General features: G+C 35.2%; 1 protein-coding gene across 3 annotated transcripts in view; it reads left to right on the top strand.

Annotated features, from left to right (window-relative positions):
- Positions 1-20,039, top strand: part of Sha (shavenoid) — a 97,630-nt gene that overhangs the window by 50,044 nt on the left and 27,547 nt on the right. For all 3 annotated transcript variants that reach the window (XM_083086091.1, XM_083086092.1, XM_083086093.1), the window contains exons 4-5: positions 16,412-16,541; positions 18,527-18,700. In XM_083086091.1, the coding sequence (XP_082942217.1) occupies positions 16,427-16,541; positions 18,527-18,700 (289 nt within the window). In that variant the 5' untranslated portion in view covers positions 16,412-16,426. The remainder of the gene's footprint in view (positions 1-16,411; positions 16,542-18,526; positions 18,701-20,039) is intronic.

The raw sequence follows: 20,039 nt of genomic DNA, 5'->3' as shown, positions 1-20,039 counted from the left end.
GTCTCATCTCGCGTATCAAGGATTCAGTTTATTATAAAAAATTATGATGTGATTTTTAGGAATTTTTTTTTGAGGTATATTAGAAATTTATTTTCTTAATATTTTATGCATGTTTTTATTGATATTTAATAATACGTTATTTTGAAAGTTTGGATATTGGAACTTAGCCTAATTTTATTCCGTAGGATATTCTTGGAATATTGATTAGAATTAAGAAAATTAATATTTAATATACTTTTCTGATCTTCGAGAAAAAAAATTTCAGCAAAATTGAAGTATCTTGAAAACTAATGGATCCAACATCTTCAACTTTTTTTTAAAGAAAGAGAACACTCTTTTTGAGGATATTAATCTGATTAAAATTTAAATTTAATTAGAATTTAAGTAGAATTTTTAAAAATTAATATTTAATATATTTTTCTGATTTACAAGAAATAAAAAAATTTTAACAATTATAATATTTTATTTTAAGATATGACAATATTTTGTTATTTTTCAATTTTTCTAATGAAAAAAAATTAGGTTCAATATCCCAAAAATATTCTATAGAATAAAATCAGACCGAGTCTTTTTCTTTTTAAACAATTGCACGAGGAGCAGCATGTTATATTGTCGAGCATTTTTGAACACATTACGTACAAAGATTCTTGAGAAAGAAAATTCCTAGAAATCAATTTACTGGAATAGACTGAAATAAACCTTTAAAATATAATGTTTTGATGGTAAGATAGTGAATTAATCGAAAACAAACAAGATTCACCTAAAGTGAAAGAAAGGAAAGGCGCACTTTCCTGCATTCTTTGCTTTCCACTAGTCTAGTCTGTCAAATCATCGAACGGGCCAATAAATATTATTCTTGTCTCGCGTCATCTCCTCCACCGCGACTCTCTCAGGACTACGCAGGTGTATTTAAACAGTTCTCGCGTGTTCTCAGGTGTATTTAAACAGTCCGCTTGTATATCTCGTATATAGAGTTTACACAGCGCGCCTTGCTGGGAACAATTCCGTGCGGCTTCTAGAGAAGTAAGTAGGTAGATAGGTAGGAATTGTGTTCGAGCATGGGAACGTTTTGTTTGCACCTGTCGGACTGTCGCAAGACGGGAGGAATCCTGGAGCTCGAATCAAAACCGTGAAACAAGTCAACTAGTGGAGAAACTGGCCCCTGGAGAACAAGCGAGGGATTTTAAATACCGCTGAAGGACCCTCCTCTTTAACGGCAATCCAAGTGTTACCGTGAACACCATCAGCGATTAATAGCGAGTAACTAGACTCTGGGCTAAAAGATTAACTGATCCCACTGAAATTTTTTTCTCGGTGCCTCTCCAAGTCTTCTCATTCAGACACAGCTGCCAATTATATGATATCTCAATTGGCCGTAACTTGGATAGGATTTAGAATATCTTACGAGGAAATCTCTCGAGCTGAAAAATTCTGATTTTTATGGAACTTTACGTGTTTAACGCGTACCTCGGGCCCTGATTCGTCGTCCCGAAAACACTCTTTCTCGTATAACAGGCGCTGGAAGGTTGAATAATGCATACGTTGGACGGCAGCCATTCGCAATTTCGCTGGGTGGATCTCTCGGATCGAGCCGAAAGACGCCCGTTTAATTTATGTACGTTTAATGTTTCGATGGGAGGGGATTCGCGCGGTTTCTCTCGAGTTCCGCCTGGACCTTATCAGAAATTAAGCGCGTACTAATTTGTATGATTGGATCATAAATCGCGATTCGCGAAACGCTACCCTAGCGCGCGGGGACCCTCGGACCCATAATTCGATCGGTTTAAATTCACCATTACGGTCTGTTTATCGCCACCCCGGTCGATCGTTGCTAAATCATGGGGGTGACCGTGCTCGAATTACGGTCGTATTTTCACATTAAATTAATTAACACCGACGTATTTATCGCGTCCTCTTCCATCGCTCGAGAGAATCGTGTGCGAAGAGCAATGTTCGTCGAACGTTGCGAGGTGAAAAATATTAATATATTTCGCTTTTTATTAATATCTTTTGTTCTTTATTTTATCCCTTAGCATTGTAATTTTAATATGCAATGAAATTGCATAGAGAAGTGATTTAATTCGACATCAGTTTCCTGATAAGCTTAAGGGCCTAATCTACTTTAATGGAATAAAGAATTGTTAATTTTTAGAAATTTTTTTGAAGAATCTTAGAAATTGATCTTTTTTGGTATCTTACATTTTTTTATTGATGTTTAAACAGTTAGTACAATATTTATGAGACTGAATCTAATTTTATTATAGAAATTTATTCTTGAAGAGAAAATATTAATTATTAATTTTTTAAGTTCTATTATATATTTAACTTTAGTATCTCCAAAAAAGTATTATCTTTCATTTAATAAATTCAAATTATTCGGTCATTAGTCAAGATATCCGTCACATAAAAAAAAGTTTTATTTTGCAGAAAATGCATTTAAAATTTTGCAGACTCATTCGAAGAGCTGCACAGTAGCCTATTCAAAGTCTTATAACTTTGTCAAATTTTGCAATATTTTTCAATAAAATTTGAAAAAGTTTTTTAATTAAATTTAAAAGACATATTCTTCGAATATCACATATTTTCAGAAAATGTAAAAAATAAAAAAAATAAATTTCTTTGACCCTCTAAAGTAGACTGGAGCTTATTAATCAATCCCGGCTCGTTAATTCTACGTTAGTTCCATCCTTTCGTATTAAATCAATAAAGCATGTACGATGCCATCTTCTCTTGAGGTGCATTTCTTCAGAGGATTCATGATACGTCTGACGTTGCTTTTAATTCGCTTTCGGGGCGACGATTACGAGACGCGGGACAGAAATGCGTGATCCGAGACGGACGCACGTAGCTGGTTGCAGGCGGTGCAGCAAGATCCTGACTTGATTTGCGATACGGCCGACTCGCAAGTGGTATTATTATGGACTGTAAAGCATTCGCCAAGCTCGAAAAGTCGACGTGCATCACGAGCGAGACGAGATATTTCGATTGTTACGGTCTGCGAAAGCCTCTTCAGATTCGACAGACTGTATGCGCGTAGATGCCAAAGCGAAAGAGGGCTAATAAATTTGGCAAACAGTATCCGTATCTAGCCCAAGATCAACTTGGCCGCGGGTATCGAGGGAAAGAAATATATTACTCTGTCCGCACACCTCGCATTTTCTTATTTTATTTTATACATCGATATCTATACAATATTATAATATATAATTAATTAGCGAAATTTTTTTCTCTCGTATTCTTTAGATAATGTATCTCTTTAATGCAGTATCATCTCTTAAGAAGTATGCTTTAAAAAAATGTATATTATATTATACATCATTATATGATACATTTTATTTATATTATTTATATATTATTTATATTATTATATTATTATTTTTTAATTACTTTATATCTTATTATTTTATTATTTTTATACATTACTGTATATAATTATAATAATCGTTAAACCTAATCGAAAAATGTAATATTATATCTATAATTTTGAGTAATATTATTTTATACATTTTAATATTATTTTTATTAATTTATAAATTTATTTATTATTTTTAATATTATTTTATACATTTAAGTAATATTTTATTTTATTATGTATTTTCAATCAGAAAAATTAGCAACGATTTTATGAAATTGCTATTCTTCAGAAAAATTGCCGATGAGATTTCTCTTTTTCTGATTAAAGTAGATCGAAGTGATTGAAGATAATAGACAATGTTACATGATCGTGCTAGAGATGGGAATATCGATATTCGCATTCGTGACATCATAATGTAGCAGGTGCAATCGTGAATTGGCAGTTTCCTTCACGGACGCAGTATTGTCCGATCGAATCTCGATGCTAAGCAAATCAGCTCGGGTCATCGGCATCGAAAAAAATCGCAATCGAGCGAGGTTGCAAAAGTCGGCCGGCGGAGAAGTACCTGTGAAGTCAACGGCGGCTTCGCGTCCTTATTAAAGGGACCGAAAGAAGCGAGATAGCTCGGAACTCCTTCGCTTTCTTCTTTCGTGTGTGAACCAAGTCCGGTGAGAAAGCACACAGGCGAAAGTTAATCTCACGTTGAGCAGAATCATTATCGGTGCAATTATCGATTATGACATGTTTATAACAGTTTAAAAAAGCCAGGGGCAGGGAAATAAGTTATATGGGTCGCAAGAAAGTAAAGTATTTAATAATATTGTTGCTTGTATACGTAAGTCGCAAATTTATAAAACGGGAAAAGAAAAATATGTATAACTGTATCTGTACTTTCGAGAATTTTTTTATCACATTGCTCGTATCTAATTTCTTACATGTTTATTCATCTGTATATTCATTAATCGCACGATGCTTTTATTTTAATTTGGTTTCGCTGAGAACAGGAATTTTACCAGATGGACGTACAAATTAACATTATCTCACGATTTCAGAGATTGAATATTAATTAATGAAATTATTGCGCACATACGCAAATTAATCAAGAAATTTGATAAGCAATTAATTAGTTTCTGTCGAAATACTTTCCAATAATTTTTGCCCATTTGAAAATAATTTCTAGCGACGTTTATATAAATAGCTGCTAAAAAAATGACGCTTCTATTCGATACACGAGCTGTCCTTCCTAACTTAATACACTGTTAGTTAATACAATCGTCTTCACAATGGGACGTAATTTACTTCGCGAATCGATCTTCGATAATCATCGAGCATATGAAATCAGCAGCACCCTTGAATTTACGAGCGCAAGAGGAAGACGAAAAAAAAAAGAAAAAGAGAAGGAATGAAATTATTTAAATATAAATATAAAACATGATAAATTTGTTCGTATAACGCAACAATTTGCTGAACCCATAGGTGAAACTTGATAAAGCAATTTGCTCCGAAATTTACATGGTGAATACGAGAAATAACGATACGATCATCTTTATTTTTTTTTTTTTTGCTTTTTTTCGCGACCAGTCATTTGATTTTAGTGTCGTTCTTCCAGCACGTATTTAAGAAAAATTTATAAAATAACGGTACGGCAATACATACATATATATAGTGTACGCGAATTGCACGACGTCTCGCATAGAAGTATATTGCCACAGATGGTTGAGGAGTCTTTGTATCGGAACTTTTTAGATTCTTCGCTCGGAGGGCACAGTAACCACACGTTGCACCTCATCCAGCATCTACTTAATCTCCGTCTCGAGCAATCATCCGTATATCGACAGTCAATTTCGGATCGTCCCGTCTGCTGACGCGTACTATTTTATTTCGCGACGTGTCAATAGTCTATGTACCATTTGTCGAATTGCTTTGCGATTTTACGCTTATTGTTAGCTCGACTTCCGTCTCCCTTGACTTGCTTCAATAATCACGCCAGACAAGAAAGTTTTCATCTTTCGTCTGGCTGTAAAAAATCTTTAAAAGATCGTCAGGTTCAAATTAAAGATTTGGTTGCGACACGAAATAAATAGTTGTACAGGTTTAGATTATAAAGTACTCTGTACGTATAAAAAAAATTTTGCTTTCTTTCTTTTTTTTTTTAATTTACGAAGAGCTAAGCTTCTTTTATAAATAAAAAGATAATAATCACGCATTATTCGTTCCCTCATGCTTGTTATTTTTTAATTTGATAATGTAAATTTCGATTAATTTTGCCGGAATCAAATAATAAATAAGTCTAATAAATAAATAATAAATAAGTCTAATAAATAAATGATAAATAAGTTTTTAAAAAATAAATCAATGTCTTGATATAAATAAATAAATTTTGAATAAATAAAAATAATAAAATATTTAATAATTAATAACAAATAATCTTAAAAATAAATGATATGATAAATAAATTTCGGATAAATAAAGAAATTTTGATATAAATGAATAAATCTTAGATAAATAATATGATAAATTTTGAAATAAATTTCGAATAAATAATATGATAAATAAATTTAGAATTATCCCTAAATACAAATAGTCGCTCTTGCTATGTAAATCAACGAGAGACGTTAGTGCAGCATGTTAAGAAGAAATCGCGCGAGGAATCCTGGCACAGGACTAATCGTAAAATCCGGCATACTAAAGAGCTTAAGCGATGAAGTGGGGGAGGAAGGGGATTAAGACGAATTTTTATAGCATCCCATCTCGGCGCGATACGACTCATTCGGTCCTGGATTGTCGCGCGGCCCTTTATCGTCGTTAAGAGCCTCATTCTTCTTTTCCTCTTTCTTTTTTTCTCCTTTTATAACCGACCGATACGGCGCGTGAAAAGGAGCGGAGAACGAGAAGACGACAAGGAGGCTGCTGTGACAACGAAATGACGCCCCTGGGACCGCGAAATTACAACGTAGAAAGTATGATGAAACAACGATGGAACCGTCTTCCGAAAATCCGTCGCGATTAATCAAATTGTAAGAAATTGTATTATAAACTAATGTTATTTTAATTTGTACAAAACAGCGTTATTTTAGTTTCAAAAAATTCTATTCTAAATATTAAAAAAAATTGTACATAAGTAGTTTTAATTTTCTAGACAAGAGTAACGAGATATAAAATATTATATAAAATATATTATAAAATATCCAAGTAAGAATGAAAACTTATTTTTAGAAAGAAACATTTTAATCGAGGAAATTATTGTATAAAATAATTGTTTTAATTTCTTATAAAAATAATATTATCAAAAATTTACAAAAAAATTAAAAATATTAAAAATTAATACAAGAGTCCGTCATGATCGATTAGAACTGTCATCAGATCAAGGGATCGCATTGAAGATGACGGGAAGAAGGCTTGCGTGCTGCCGGAAATCAGTAGTTTCGTTAAATATCAGCTGCTGACGTGTAAAGTAACATCGTCGATTTTACGAGCTTTTATTTTTGCGAGCGGTTGGTAAAGATCGTCATTTTTGTAACACGCAGGCGGGTTAACATCCAGACGAATTTCAAGGCCGGAAGGACGCACGTGATTCTTTGAAGGATCTCATTTTTTTTCTTTTTTTAATTGAATCTGTTTTTTTAATTGAACGTACTTACGCAGACGTAGTAGGGCTTAGAAATTATGCGCGCCTGTATAAAAATTTATCTAACTGTGTGTGATGGATTTTGTGATATCGATAATGATTCTGATAATGAATCTACAGTTGTAAGGATCTTTCGAGAGGTCCTTTTATATGAAGACAGGTGGTTACATCGGTCTTCCTCTTCCTTTCTTCTTCTTCTTCTCTCTTCTCTACTGCTGTCATTACAAATGGTTAAAGCGTTGTATTGAAGATTGCAATTTTTTGCTGTTTATCGTATAATCAAACTCATCGAATATCATCGACAGATGTCTAAACGAGAAGTCATGTCAAACAAGAGTCATATCGCAAGAAACACGAGTTTCTCGCATTTATTGCGAAGCTTGTTAGGCACAAAGGATATCTCTGGAATTTTATTCAATTAATTAATCATTATATTTTATGTAACCAACTTTCAGAATCCTTTCCCAAAAATTGACTACAATAATGATATTTCGACATGTTTTATAAATTAAAGCGTAAAATTTCAGCGCTTTACTTATAAAACATATCGAAAAATAGATTATTAAAAAATATCGGGCGAATTTAGAGAAAGAGGGAAATATTTAAAAAATACATAGTATATTTTATTATGATTAAAAAAGATGTATAAGTTATTTTATTCGTTTAAACATTGCTTTTACAGAACAGAGAACATTTTGATAGTTTTCTTAATGTTCAATACTTGGTGAATAGAATCCGCTTATATGTTTAAAAAATCGTTGTGATAAATTTTAAAATTTATGTGTAAATATAAATATAAATATACTTATACATAAATTTGTTTATTAATTTAAATTATAAATTTATAATTAAATTATAAATTATAAATTTATTTATAAATGTATACATAAATATAAATCTAATAATAATAAAACGCTTATTAATGATCATAAAACTAGAATAACAAGACAGCTGAATTACGCGAATAGCGCGTGCAACATGCTAGTTTTCGCTACATAAATTACATCGTGTAGCACTTGTTATATACAGTATTCTCTGCGAATGGTTATATTCAAGATCCATTATAATCACTGTCGATCGACGCGGTTGGTTGGACGCAGCTGGAAGGGGGCTCTTAAAACACGCGATCAACTCTGGCAAGATTGATGCGGTAGCCGGCAATATTGCCGTTGCACGCCCACAATTTGTCGGGTCGGGTATTTATCGTAAACGCCGCTGCGTCTCTTTAACAATGTAACGCGCTGTCCGCCAGAGAACGTGGCGTAAATCCTGACAGAGATATTTACAATAAAACAAAATTATCAAAATTTTAGTCCCTCCGCATGAGACGAAACGGCATGAGACGATTACTCGGCTTGACGTTGCATTTAACACGCGTACATTATGCAAATCGTAAAATCCGAACCAACGTGTATAATATGCAAATCGTATCGATACCGAGTGTCAATGCAAGTGTCCGCTTCACGAAAGCGGATTATCTCGAAATGATCGATATATCTTTGTTAGACAGTCTCGAAAATGTTGAGCCTCGCCTTTGATTTTAGGTAACATCAAAGAGTTTTAAATCATTTTGATTAAAAAGGAAAAAATATACGGATCTTATTAAACAATTTTATTATATTTTATTACATTTTATTATATTTTATTATATTTTAATATATTTTATTATATATTTTATTATATTTTATTATATTTTATAAAAATCGAATCAATTTATAGACTCCAATGTTTTTTCAGGAAATAGAAATTTTTGATGGAATAATAAGTGACATGTACCATGTATGTGTCCACGTGTGAAACGTTTTATGGAGATGTTATGGGTGAGGAGAAAGAAAGGTTGAGTGCTCGATGAGAGGCTATTTATGCGACGAAAGTTCAAACGTACATTTCGCGAGCGCATCTGTCACTATAAGCGCGAGATGACCGAGAAATTGATTCTGTCAGAATGAGAAATTAATATCTCTATCATCGTCGCGTTGGAATTCAATCATCTTCCGTCATAATGCACAAGTGCCATTAGTCATTTAAATTCCTAGGAATACGCGCGATGAAAATTTAAGACAATTCGAAATGGCCACGCTGTTCATACGTCATGTGTCTTTGGAATGTCTGTAACTCGTTAGAGTAAAGGTACGAAAATTTTTACAAGACATTCCGGAAAACATGCACGCATTTTGCTTCAATTTCTCTCTCTCTCTCTCTTCTTATTTTCACAATAAACGAAATTCAAATCGCCGATGTTATCATTGACGGGATTAAGTTTATAGAGATTCCTTCAAAGTGCGATAAACAGCGAACCGCGAAGGAATTTACGGCTGAGAGTCTCCGCTCATTTCGTCGCGCTTTCTTAATTAAGGAGAGATCCGTATATAACGATATTATTTAAAAGCGAGGAGGTGGGGAGGGTTTGACACGATTTATCGTTATTATCCCTAATTGACCGCGCCGCGTTTATGTTTTATTAAACTCTTGTACACCGCCGTGACTTGCGATTGAAATCGTGCGTAAGTAAGTGCGTTCAATGAGACGCATCCGTCACGTACGGGCAAAGACACCTTTCGCGGTCCCCGTCTGAGAAACAGGTTGCCTTGGAGGTACAACGACTCGAAGAAACGCGGGATTCCGAGCCGAAACGAGCGAAAGAGGGGCAGATGAAAGGGGGACCGATCCGGGGCAAGACGTGATAGGAAGAGGGGGGGGAGGGAGAGACGCGGAAAGAGCGTATTATGCATAGTAACGATCTATTTAAAAGCGGACCGGCAAAGTCGCCGGCAATTAATTAGACACTTTTGGACAATTTAATTATCAACTTTTACGAGACGTGCGCGAAAGGGCAACGCCTTCCGCGATCGAATCCCGAAAGGAATGCCGAAAATAATAGCCGATATCGGGAGGAATCCGGAATAAAAGGCCTGTGCCTGAGTCAAAATGCAACTTCTTTAAAATTGTTCGGCGACAATACTTGTCAAGGGAGAAAAAGCGGCCTATTGAAAATAAACAAGTCACCATCTATAATAAATTGGCGAAATAAAAAATCAATTTTATAATGTATTCTAGGAATATTTAATCTAATCTAATAAAAAAGCGTATCTTATGACACACCTTCGTGTATCTCGTATATCTTTTTATATACGACACTAAATTTCACATTTTAGTATCGTATAATAAAAAGGAGCGAAATGAAACTCGATATAAATTTATGAAAAATATAAGTTACTTGGAGAGAAATCACGCAAAAATAGATAAAATGCCTATCAAAGAGTAATAATATAAAAAAAAAAAAATAAATCGCGTCAATTTTTTAAACGGCAATCGGACACTCAATTGATATTCGTGCTTGATTAAGTGTCGAGATTCGATTACATTGAATAAAATCTCCTACATTACGTTCTCATGCGTCTATGCAAATCTTCGCAACCTCAATGTCAGTATCAATGTCGTCATCAGGGGACATAAATTCTTATTCGTGATCTATTCCGCCAACAGAGGAGATGCAAATCTCGATGCAAATCTCGTCGCTTATGAAATTTTAATGCGAAGACAGTCGATTGCAATAAACATCGCGATATAACGATAAGATTTCCGACAGATATCAACATGTCAATCAATTTTAATATTTGATCACTTCATCTCGAGAATTATCATTTTTAAATGTGACTTCTCACGCGAAGGATATTTTTGCACATTTGTGTTTCTAAATATTACGGGATTTATTCTTTTCAGTGAATTTTCAAGGCTTGACACAGTTCTTTTTTTCTCTCGTTGCAGATAAATTAACATTTTTAATATTTTTGTACGTGTATGTGTGGAGCAAATTGCTCGTAATTAGCCGCTTTTAGGCTCAATTTTCTGGCGATTTTCTACCTTGCTATCGCAAAAATTAAAATAAGTCACCTCGTTGCGTTAAACTTGCGTTAAAGAGACGAAAAAACGCGAGGAGATTGGTTTCCGTATCGCGGCCTTTAAAAGGCGCCGGTTCATATTTCGACGTAACGAGGAGCACCGAGGGAATCGCACGGGGAATATTAATGCATCGCTCTTTTCGCGGCGACGGTAATTGCGAGAGCACGCGAAAACGCCGCTATTAACATCGAGCTCGCGTGTATTTATGCGATAACGGGGTTTCGCTTATATACCCCGTGTGTTACAGTCAACGTCGAGGTCGATGTCGGCGAGATCCCTCGAGCCTGGCCCCGAATTTGCGAACGTCAGTAATTTAAGCGTGATGATTTCTTATACGTCGAAATACGGGGACACTCGCTATTTTTAGAGCGAAACTCCTAATTCTTGGTCCTTTAGCGTGACATTAATTCTATCGCACAAAGTATACAGGGTGAGACATTTCAATGCCCCCACCTAAATATCATTTTCCTCATTTTTTTTTACAAAGAAATATTTTATATAAAAATATTTTATATAAAAATTGTTTAATTTTAAGAGAGTCTTCTTTGCCTCTGTTTTATTAAATATCTTTCAATATGTTTGCGGAATATTACGAAATTAAAAAATTATGTAACTCATGCAAAAATTAAATAATACTAAATTAACATTTAATAATCTTAAATTAACATGTTATTAACAAATTATATGGTTGAATTTATCTCGACGAGAAAACTTTTGTTCGATCCGCATTTAAGGAAAATGATGATTAATGAATTTCTCGAGACATGATCTGTAAACAAATTGATAAATTGACAAATTGTCTCCCTTAAGGTTAAATAATTTTGATATAATGTTTTTTTGTAAAATGAGTAAGAAAAAAGTTATTTAGATGAGAAGACACACACATACACTTATTAAAATTAAAATGAGCCATACTGTATATAATTTTACTCTTACATTTGTATGAAAGAGGCTATCTTAATTTCATTTTTTTTTAGCAGCAATCGAGAAGTACCTTCAATTCGCTTTGATAATGACTTTTAACATTCTTTGAAAGCAAAGTATGCATGCGATTGAGCTTCGTTATCTAGTTGGACGTCTGAATAAATTAACTCTTTACGAGGCAACGCCTCGCAATACGTTTATCAGAAGATTTTATTTTTATCATGGTGATTTCTTGGTAAATTACCATTACGGATATCAGTTTATAGTACTCTCGGGCTTCATTCAGATAACAATTAGTTCGAATTTGCTTTAAATCGCGAATTTAAAGTACATATTCTCTCTTAGTAAACTATAACCGAATCTTTGCGTTCCTCGAAGCCTTTTTAAAAATTCCACACATGTCAATGAAAAATTGTCTTCCTCGACATTGATGTCACCGCATCTAGAAATCGCTGCTTTCTATTCATTATTTCGTGATCATTTTGTTTATTGACCGTGACTGTTGGCACTATTACGAAATAACTCGCGCGTATGACATACGAATGCGTACCTATGCAGTTCGCACCATCTAAATCACTGTAATTTGTCGATTGAAAGTATGTAGATACGCGCACAAATTGATCGAATTACACGGCACATGGAGCAAGAAACGATGCATCTCCTTGATTCTAAATTTTAGATGTAGTTCGAGTCGCGTAAAATTGTAGAAGTTGCTTGGATAAAAGAAAGGAAATGTATGCTTTTGACACTTTCGTATCTTTATTATTTTATAAGATAAGCGCTCGAAAACGCGAGTAATTTGCCGCTAAACTTGGCCGCCTGATTAATAGCTAGATAGTAAAATCTTCAAGAAGTCGCTTTAGGCAAGAGTTGTGATAGCGGTTCATATCGTTAAGTATGTTGTTGATTAATGTTTTATTCAGAGTTTTCATTAAATATTACTAAGTTAATTATTAGGAATCCAATCTACTTTGGAGCGTGAAAAATCTCGATTGATTTGTTTATATTTTTCAAAAGTATAATGTGTGAAAAATGTCTTTCAAATTTTATTGAGAAATTCGCACAATTGATAAAGTTGTAAGACTTGAATGAAAGTTGTAAGATCTTTAAATGGGTGTGAAAAGTTGAATGCATTTCTCTAAAATACTACTTTCAAAGTTAATAATATGAAAGATATCGGAAAAATTATCGAACTTCAATTTATTTTTTAATGAAAAAGAAAACTTTTTTTGGGAATATTGAATCTAAATGAAATATAAAAAATTAATAATTAATATTTTCCATTTAAGAAATGAATCAATTTCAGGAAAATTGAAATATCTAAAATAAATCTGAAATATCTAAAAACACAATACTTTATTATTTTTCACACACATACACAATTTTCTTTAATAAAATTAGTTTCAGCATCCTATAAATATCCTATAGACTAGATCGAATTTAAATAATTACATAATGTCATTACACAATCAATCATACAGAAACTCAATAATCATAAAAAAGCTAAATACCCAAGATTTAAAAATACCGACATACTATATAAAATCAATAAAAATCGATATTATTATAAAAATTCAACATTAAATTTCCATCTCTAATCCTTTAAAAAAATTCCTAAAAATATCAATTTTTCATGCTAGAGTAAACTGGGCCTTTAAATTACAAATGTTAATTATTATGATATTCTATAAAATCATCAACATGTCGCTTCGTCTTTTTGTGTAAAGAAAAAGATTATAAAATTATTGAATATCATTACATCTTCTTCAAACTACAGACTTTTTTACTCAAAGACTCGATGGTCTCGCTAGATTAATGCTTAGAGACGCGTTGCTGGATGAAAAAGCGCGTAGGGATATCATGCAACGATGATGTTCGGACGAGGAAAATTCAGGATAGCTCACGTGTCCAACAAAGATCCGTCCAACCGCAGGTATATTATAATATATCTATCGTACGTTGAATCTTCTTGGCGGGCATAATGCGCGCTTAGAGGACGTCGTTATGTCTCGCGCGAGCATCCTTATAAATTGCACGCGCGAGACCGGATCAATAGAGCAAGAAACACCGGCGGGCAAGGAGCTTAACGTTATGCGCAATCGAGCTGATGGCACGCGTAAGATAACACGTGTTGCAACGTGCGGAACGCAACGTGCGGGACGCAAATCGAACGCGTGCATCTGGTGCAGGTGCCGGCTCTTCGCAGAGAGGCACACACGGAAAGATCTCGCGCTTCCTGCAACGTCAAGTCGCTTACCGTTGTTTACCGCGCTTCCTCTTGTAAATCAATCTCTAATCGGGACGATGGGTGAATTATACATTTTTTCGCGATGACCGAATCGAGGACGGACAAGTCGAGGTGATGGTGCGGCAACGGCACCTTCCTATTTCGTCTCGCTCGGGCATGTGTGTTATACGGTATCGGCCATAATTTCAGACAGAATAACGTACATATTAGCATGTCGTTAAAGCAGGATCCGAGTTTAACGTATGAATTTTTGGAACAGTATCTCTGCTGACGTCTAATGTCGCTCTATTAGTGTTTACGATTTACAGAGATTTATAGCCGATCTTGGCCATGTAAAATCCATCAAATTTCCCCTTCCAAGTGTCAGTCATTTGACCATCAAAAATTGATCAAAAAAGCATAATTCTTTTTCTTTAAAATTTTTCGTTAAAATTTAAATATCAGCTTTTAAAGATAAAGTGAAAAAAAAAATTATGCTTATAGTTCGTTCGCTTCGCACGTATCTTCGAAAAATCCTAATGTAAGCATCGCTTTCCTTCCAGTAATTGAATTTCGAGACGAGATCCGTCGTTTTTATAGACACATTTGGCGAATTTATCATTCGCTTAACAGGCCTACTTATCCCGACTGCTTTGAATTTTTTCTATTTGACTCATTTAGAACCTGACTGGATTCTTGCGAAGTATAAGGAGAGGAAAATTTTTCCATCTATGGGAACCATACTTTCTCCTTTGCTTCCGACAGCTGAGAGGCACTTAAGTAATTTCGCGTCAAAGTAATTTGAAGACGAGCGAGGATGAATCAAGAGGGAAGGAAGAAGAGAATTTAATCAAAGTGCAATCCGGTTACAAGTGCAACGAGTGCGAAAGATGCGTCTCGACATATGTTTTAATACGTGATTAACACAATTTCGCGGTGGGTCTGCGCTGTAATTACCAGCGCACTCGTTAGCATTTACGCTAAGATTCAATAGTCGGACTTTGGACGCGACTCGATTAATATAATCGCGATGGCATTAATAATTTCCGACGTCCACCGTTGCGGGGATCCTTTAAGCGAGAGGATTATTAGCGAAAGAATAATTACACGGCGTTGTAGGCGAGTAACTAGTCATTTACAACGCTTATTAAATTCCCTAAAGACAAGCGGATGTAAACGATTATTAAGTGATTCGGGCTCTTTAATAGAATTCTAATAACACGCTGCGTACAAAGTCTGATGAGTAACGCGAGAATTTTACAGAGTCACTTTGTTACGCTCCTTCTTTAGCGTCGATTTGCATGAAAGATTTACATTTAAGGGCACGCGAGACGCGATGATAAACGACGGGATTAAACGGATGCCAAATATCTCGTTATTTTGAGAGAAGAGCTTAGATGGCACGTCAGTAACGGGCCTTTGATTAATAACGACGATCTCGCGGTCTCTTTTTTTTTCTCTGATCAGACAGAAATACACATCCATCTCTCTCCCTGCGGCAGAACTTCCGAAATTGCGGTTGTGCCTGTCGTCGGAGACTAATGAAATTATTCAGATGACGAGGCGTAATCTCATGGACCGGCGATTTATCACTCGAGAGAGCTAGATTATACAATCGAGCCTGATGCGACTCATTTTTGGCGATTAATATAATTTGACAGGAATTAACATAACTCTCGACGATCATCGTTCCTCAATCTGTCACGATAAAAACAGCATAATTTTTGCAATTTATCGCTCCTCAATTCGATTCGAGAGGAAGAGAGATGGATTTGTGCCTCGTGAAAATTTCTCGCGTTCGCCAGAATCGATTACAAGAGATAAAAAGCGCGGGAACATCCGAGGTTCGATTGTGAGGTCCCGGGGTTAATTGCAATTTTACTTAACGACCGTAATCATAACACTCCTCAACCGGTCGAAACACACGTAGAAGAAATTCAAATTATTACCTTAATGACTAAATGATTCTAATGGCTAAATTAGTATCCTTTCAATTTTCGCGTGTATGTTCAATTTCCTACGCTTCATGCTTGTACGTCGCGTGAGCGATCCTAAAGTAAACTTATAAGAAATCCGTCATGTCGCATGTAGAAAATTAATTCATTAACGTAACGAAAAATATAGTTTCTTTTTATTTCATTTATACATCTCTAAATATTTTTCTCGCAGTAATATATCGTTCCTGATATGGAATTTTATTGACAAACGCATGTTTATGAGTCATGATGGAAATACATAAAAGTCAGTCGCGTGATATCGCGGAATTAAAAGCGAGCATTAATACTCTCGGGATTTTCCATGACGCGAAACTCATAAAATCGACTCGTCCTCGATTCTATTTTTACGATCTACATTTACTTATTTATCTTTGCAGAATGCTGTGGGGAAGATGCGTTCTCTAGCTCTCGTTCTCGCGAGCTGCTTCAACCTCCTGCAAATCGTCGTTCATTGCCAGGAATTGTCGATCATCAGGCACTCTGATGGCGATATTTTTACCATCGAAGGTAAACACATATATTAATGTACATTATAATGTTATTATACTTATAAAAATATGTATATTTTATAATTATCATCATCGTGCTCCGATCTACGAAAGAATAAACATTTCACAAATCGCGACAATCCAAAACGATGACGGAATAAATTGCATTGGGAATACGATAATAGCGGTAAAATATAAAAAAGAAAAAGATTTCCTTACGTCTTATTTCCGTCACAACTTCAATCTTACTTCGAGGTGTAAAAAGCCGTTTTTTTCTAAAATAGAAAATAGAGGTTAATAGAAAAAAAAGAGATCTGGATTTTTATTATTTTTTTAAATGAAAATATATTATCTTTTTCCATATTAAAACTCTCTAAAGTTTTCATATTTTTAATTTATCTTTTTTCGAAAGTAATTTTAAAGAATTAATTAATGAGACTTTTGGAGCATTATATCAAACATGACATAATTCGAATAATTTTTAAAGTTAGATTACAAAACAAAAATTTTTATTATGCATTTAATTGAAAACTATCTGAGTTACGTCGTGTTTAATATTATTTTAATCATAAAAAACTCATTAATCTATTAAAATTATTAATTTTGAAAGAAATATAAATAAAAACTTTAGTTTTCTTTATTATATTAAAATAGTGACTAAAATTCATTTTTGAAAATTAAAGAAGAACTGTGTTTTTGCATCTATAATAAAGATAATTCATTTAAATTCAATTTTTGTGTTTGAAGAATTTATCAAATTAGAAATAATAATTATATAACTAATTGAAATACTATCTACATTTAAAAAATAGTAATGATTAGTTCAATCTGTCATCTAAAAAATCAAGAATAAAAATCAACTTGCAATAATTAAAATATAAAGATATAAATTAAATATCTGAGAAAAAAGCAAAAATAAAATTTAAAAAAAAGACAAGGCTTCTTTCACAAAAACATAAGCATTTTATTTTGTTTTATACTTATATCTCTAATTCTATCTACTTGATTTTTCTCGTGATGCTGTAAAAACGACAACATTATTGATGTATATCGCTGGTCCGATTCTACTTTCGAGATGCGCACTTATAAAGATCGATTCGCGCCGCAAGTCCTCGCATGATTTTCCGGTACACGGAAGCAAAGTGTGATACGAGAGCGATGATTTTGTGCCACAAATTGTGACACAACCGCGCTGCGTGAAAATAAAAAGACTCTCGTAACGGATTAACCGCGAAATTACGATGTAACGGTTTGACAGCTGTCCGACCTGTCCTTGCTCAGCTGGATTATACAGCGTGTCCTGACGGAACACGCGACGGTTCATACGTCACCCTTTTCGACAATCTCGCATTATCAAGAGATCCACGCGAACCACGTTTAACGCAACTTATTGATTCTCGAAAGATCGGCTAGTTAACTGTTAATGTATAATGATTTATTTTAATGCGCGACACAAACGACGTGATAACTGAAAGCAGGGAAATAAAAATTACAGTTGGATAAAATTAAATGAGAAAAAAGATAGTCTTTTTTTTTTAAATCCTAACGAATGATAAAATATTGCAGACTAAAAATCGTATATTTTTAAACGTGTTAAAATGTAAATATATTTAAATAATGTCAAATAATTTTATGTATTCACACTTGGAGATATCTATTTTTATTTTTTTAAATCAAATCAGTGTCTTAATTAAAAAGTAATGAATCACGGTTCATAAAAGCTCGACAAATTATTGAAATCTTATCTAAAGAAGTATTAGTGGAAATTGTTTCAATTAGTATGAATTTTTTCAAAGCAAAATGGCGAGTGCTTTCGCTCAAGATCAGTGAAACTTATTGATCTTGGGTGAAATCTCGGTGACATTTTCACTGCTCCAGTTTAAGAGAGTAGATTAAAACATCGGATGTTGAATTTTAAATCAGAATTGCAATCTACATGTAAAGTAATCGTGCGAGATACGTGTCTCGAGACACGTATAAAGCCATTTATAAAACTTGTTACAGGTTCCTGCACAGAAGCCTGCACAGTGCTCAGCAGCGGCACCGCCAGTCCTTATTCCCGTAGCTCCTCGAGTTCCTCGAGCCTTCTTGTACCGAACAGCTCCTGCACGTGCCAGTGTAACTTCGACCTGCCGATATTCCGGGAGGATCTTCACATATGCGTCAACGATATCCACGGTAAGGTACAAAGACTAGTCGTCGATGAAATGAAAAAGGCGCGAGTCATCGCGCGAACGTAACGATTTCCGATTTCCGTTACTTCCTCCTCGCCAGCTGGTCTAAATCAAGCGGCAAAAGCGCACAGACGGTGGATTTATCCGCCTAATTCCCCTGGATTTAACTCGTCGTCGCGAATCAAGGCAGTATTCATCAACGCTATTAATCTCTGAGCTGCTTGATGCATCTCGTACGAAGAGATTGTCTCTGTTTGTCTCGGGAATCATCGTCCGGTTGCCTGTAAATCATGAGAGAATCGCGATGTCGATCGACATTGAAAATTTCGGGCCGCGGAACCGCGCGTCCTGTGTAATGAAGCCAATTATTTCCCGGTACGCGCAGGTAAAATGAAATATTACACTTGAGGATTTCGCGACAACAGTCGTTCGATTCCTTCGCGCTGTCGAATATATAATTATCCCATGCCATAAAAGACGAGGGGGAAGGTATGATTATGTCCCGTACAGTCGATACAGTGCCCTCTTTTCCCGCGCGATATTAATAATAATAATAATGACGATACCGCGATGTATTATTTATTACACCGTCATTAATTTTCGCACAACCAGACCGGGTATAATCGAAATATCGTCCGCGTTAGGTGGTCGCCGTGCACGGCTATTCGACCGTACACCAGGTGTAGCCTCCCCGGAAGTGTGTCGTCTCCTTTCCCCTCCTGTTTCACCGGCAATATCTCCGGAGTACCGTTTTTAAACTGGCGGTCGCGATTGGCCGCTGTAGGCAGAGGTGAGGCCGCGCAAAAATGACACATCCCGCTCGACCAATGCAATTTTTTTCGGGCCGGCATTAATGTTTACCCTGCATGCGTGGCGGCGAAACGTCACGCGATTAAATCGCCGACGAATTTGGATAATTTTCCCTCCCTCCGCTCCTCTTTGCTCCCTACTTTGCTCCTCGTCGTCGATCGACTTTTCCCCCGTTTAAGACGCTTAAATTCGAACAATTTTTGGGAATTGGCGTAAGTGAATACCTGGCTCACCGGGGGACCCGCCTTTTAAAAACTGCGCGAAAGGACGTAATTGCACGTTGAAGGGCGAAAAGGGCGAGGACGTGTGCGTGTCTACGCGTACACGCAGCGGGGTACCATCGCGTGTGCTGCCGGGGTAGCTGATGAATTGCCGGGTGTGCGTCAGGGCTCTCTCCTTATAATTTATAAGGGAAACCCACATTCTCCGGCGGCCACATCCTTTTGCTGATAAATTCGCGAGACCGCCGATTTATTCCGATAATGAAATCGCCGACGCGGCGATAATGTTCTTCTCCGAGTTTGAGTGAAAAA

This window comes from Camponotus vicinus, unplaced genomic scaffold, assembly GCF_025532165.1.
Source record: "Camponotus vicinus isolate PSW18456_S1 unplaced genomic scaffold, iyCamVici1.0 SCAF_13, whole genome shotgun sequence".
NCBI lineage: Eukaryota > Metazoa > Arthropoda > Insecta > Hymenoptera > Formicidae > Camponotus > Camponotus vicinus.
The sequence above is the reverse complement of the archived record's forward strand: the minus strand, read 5'-3'. Positions and strand labels throughout refer to the sequence as shown.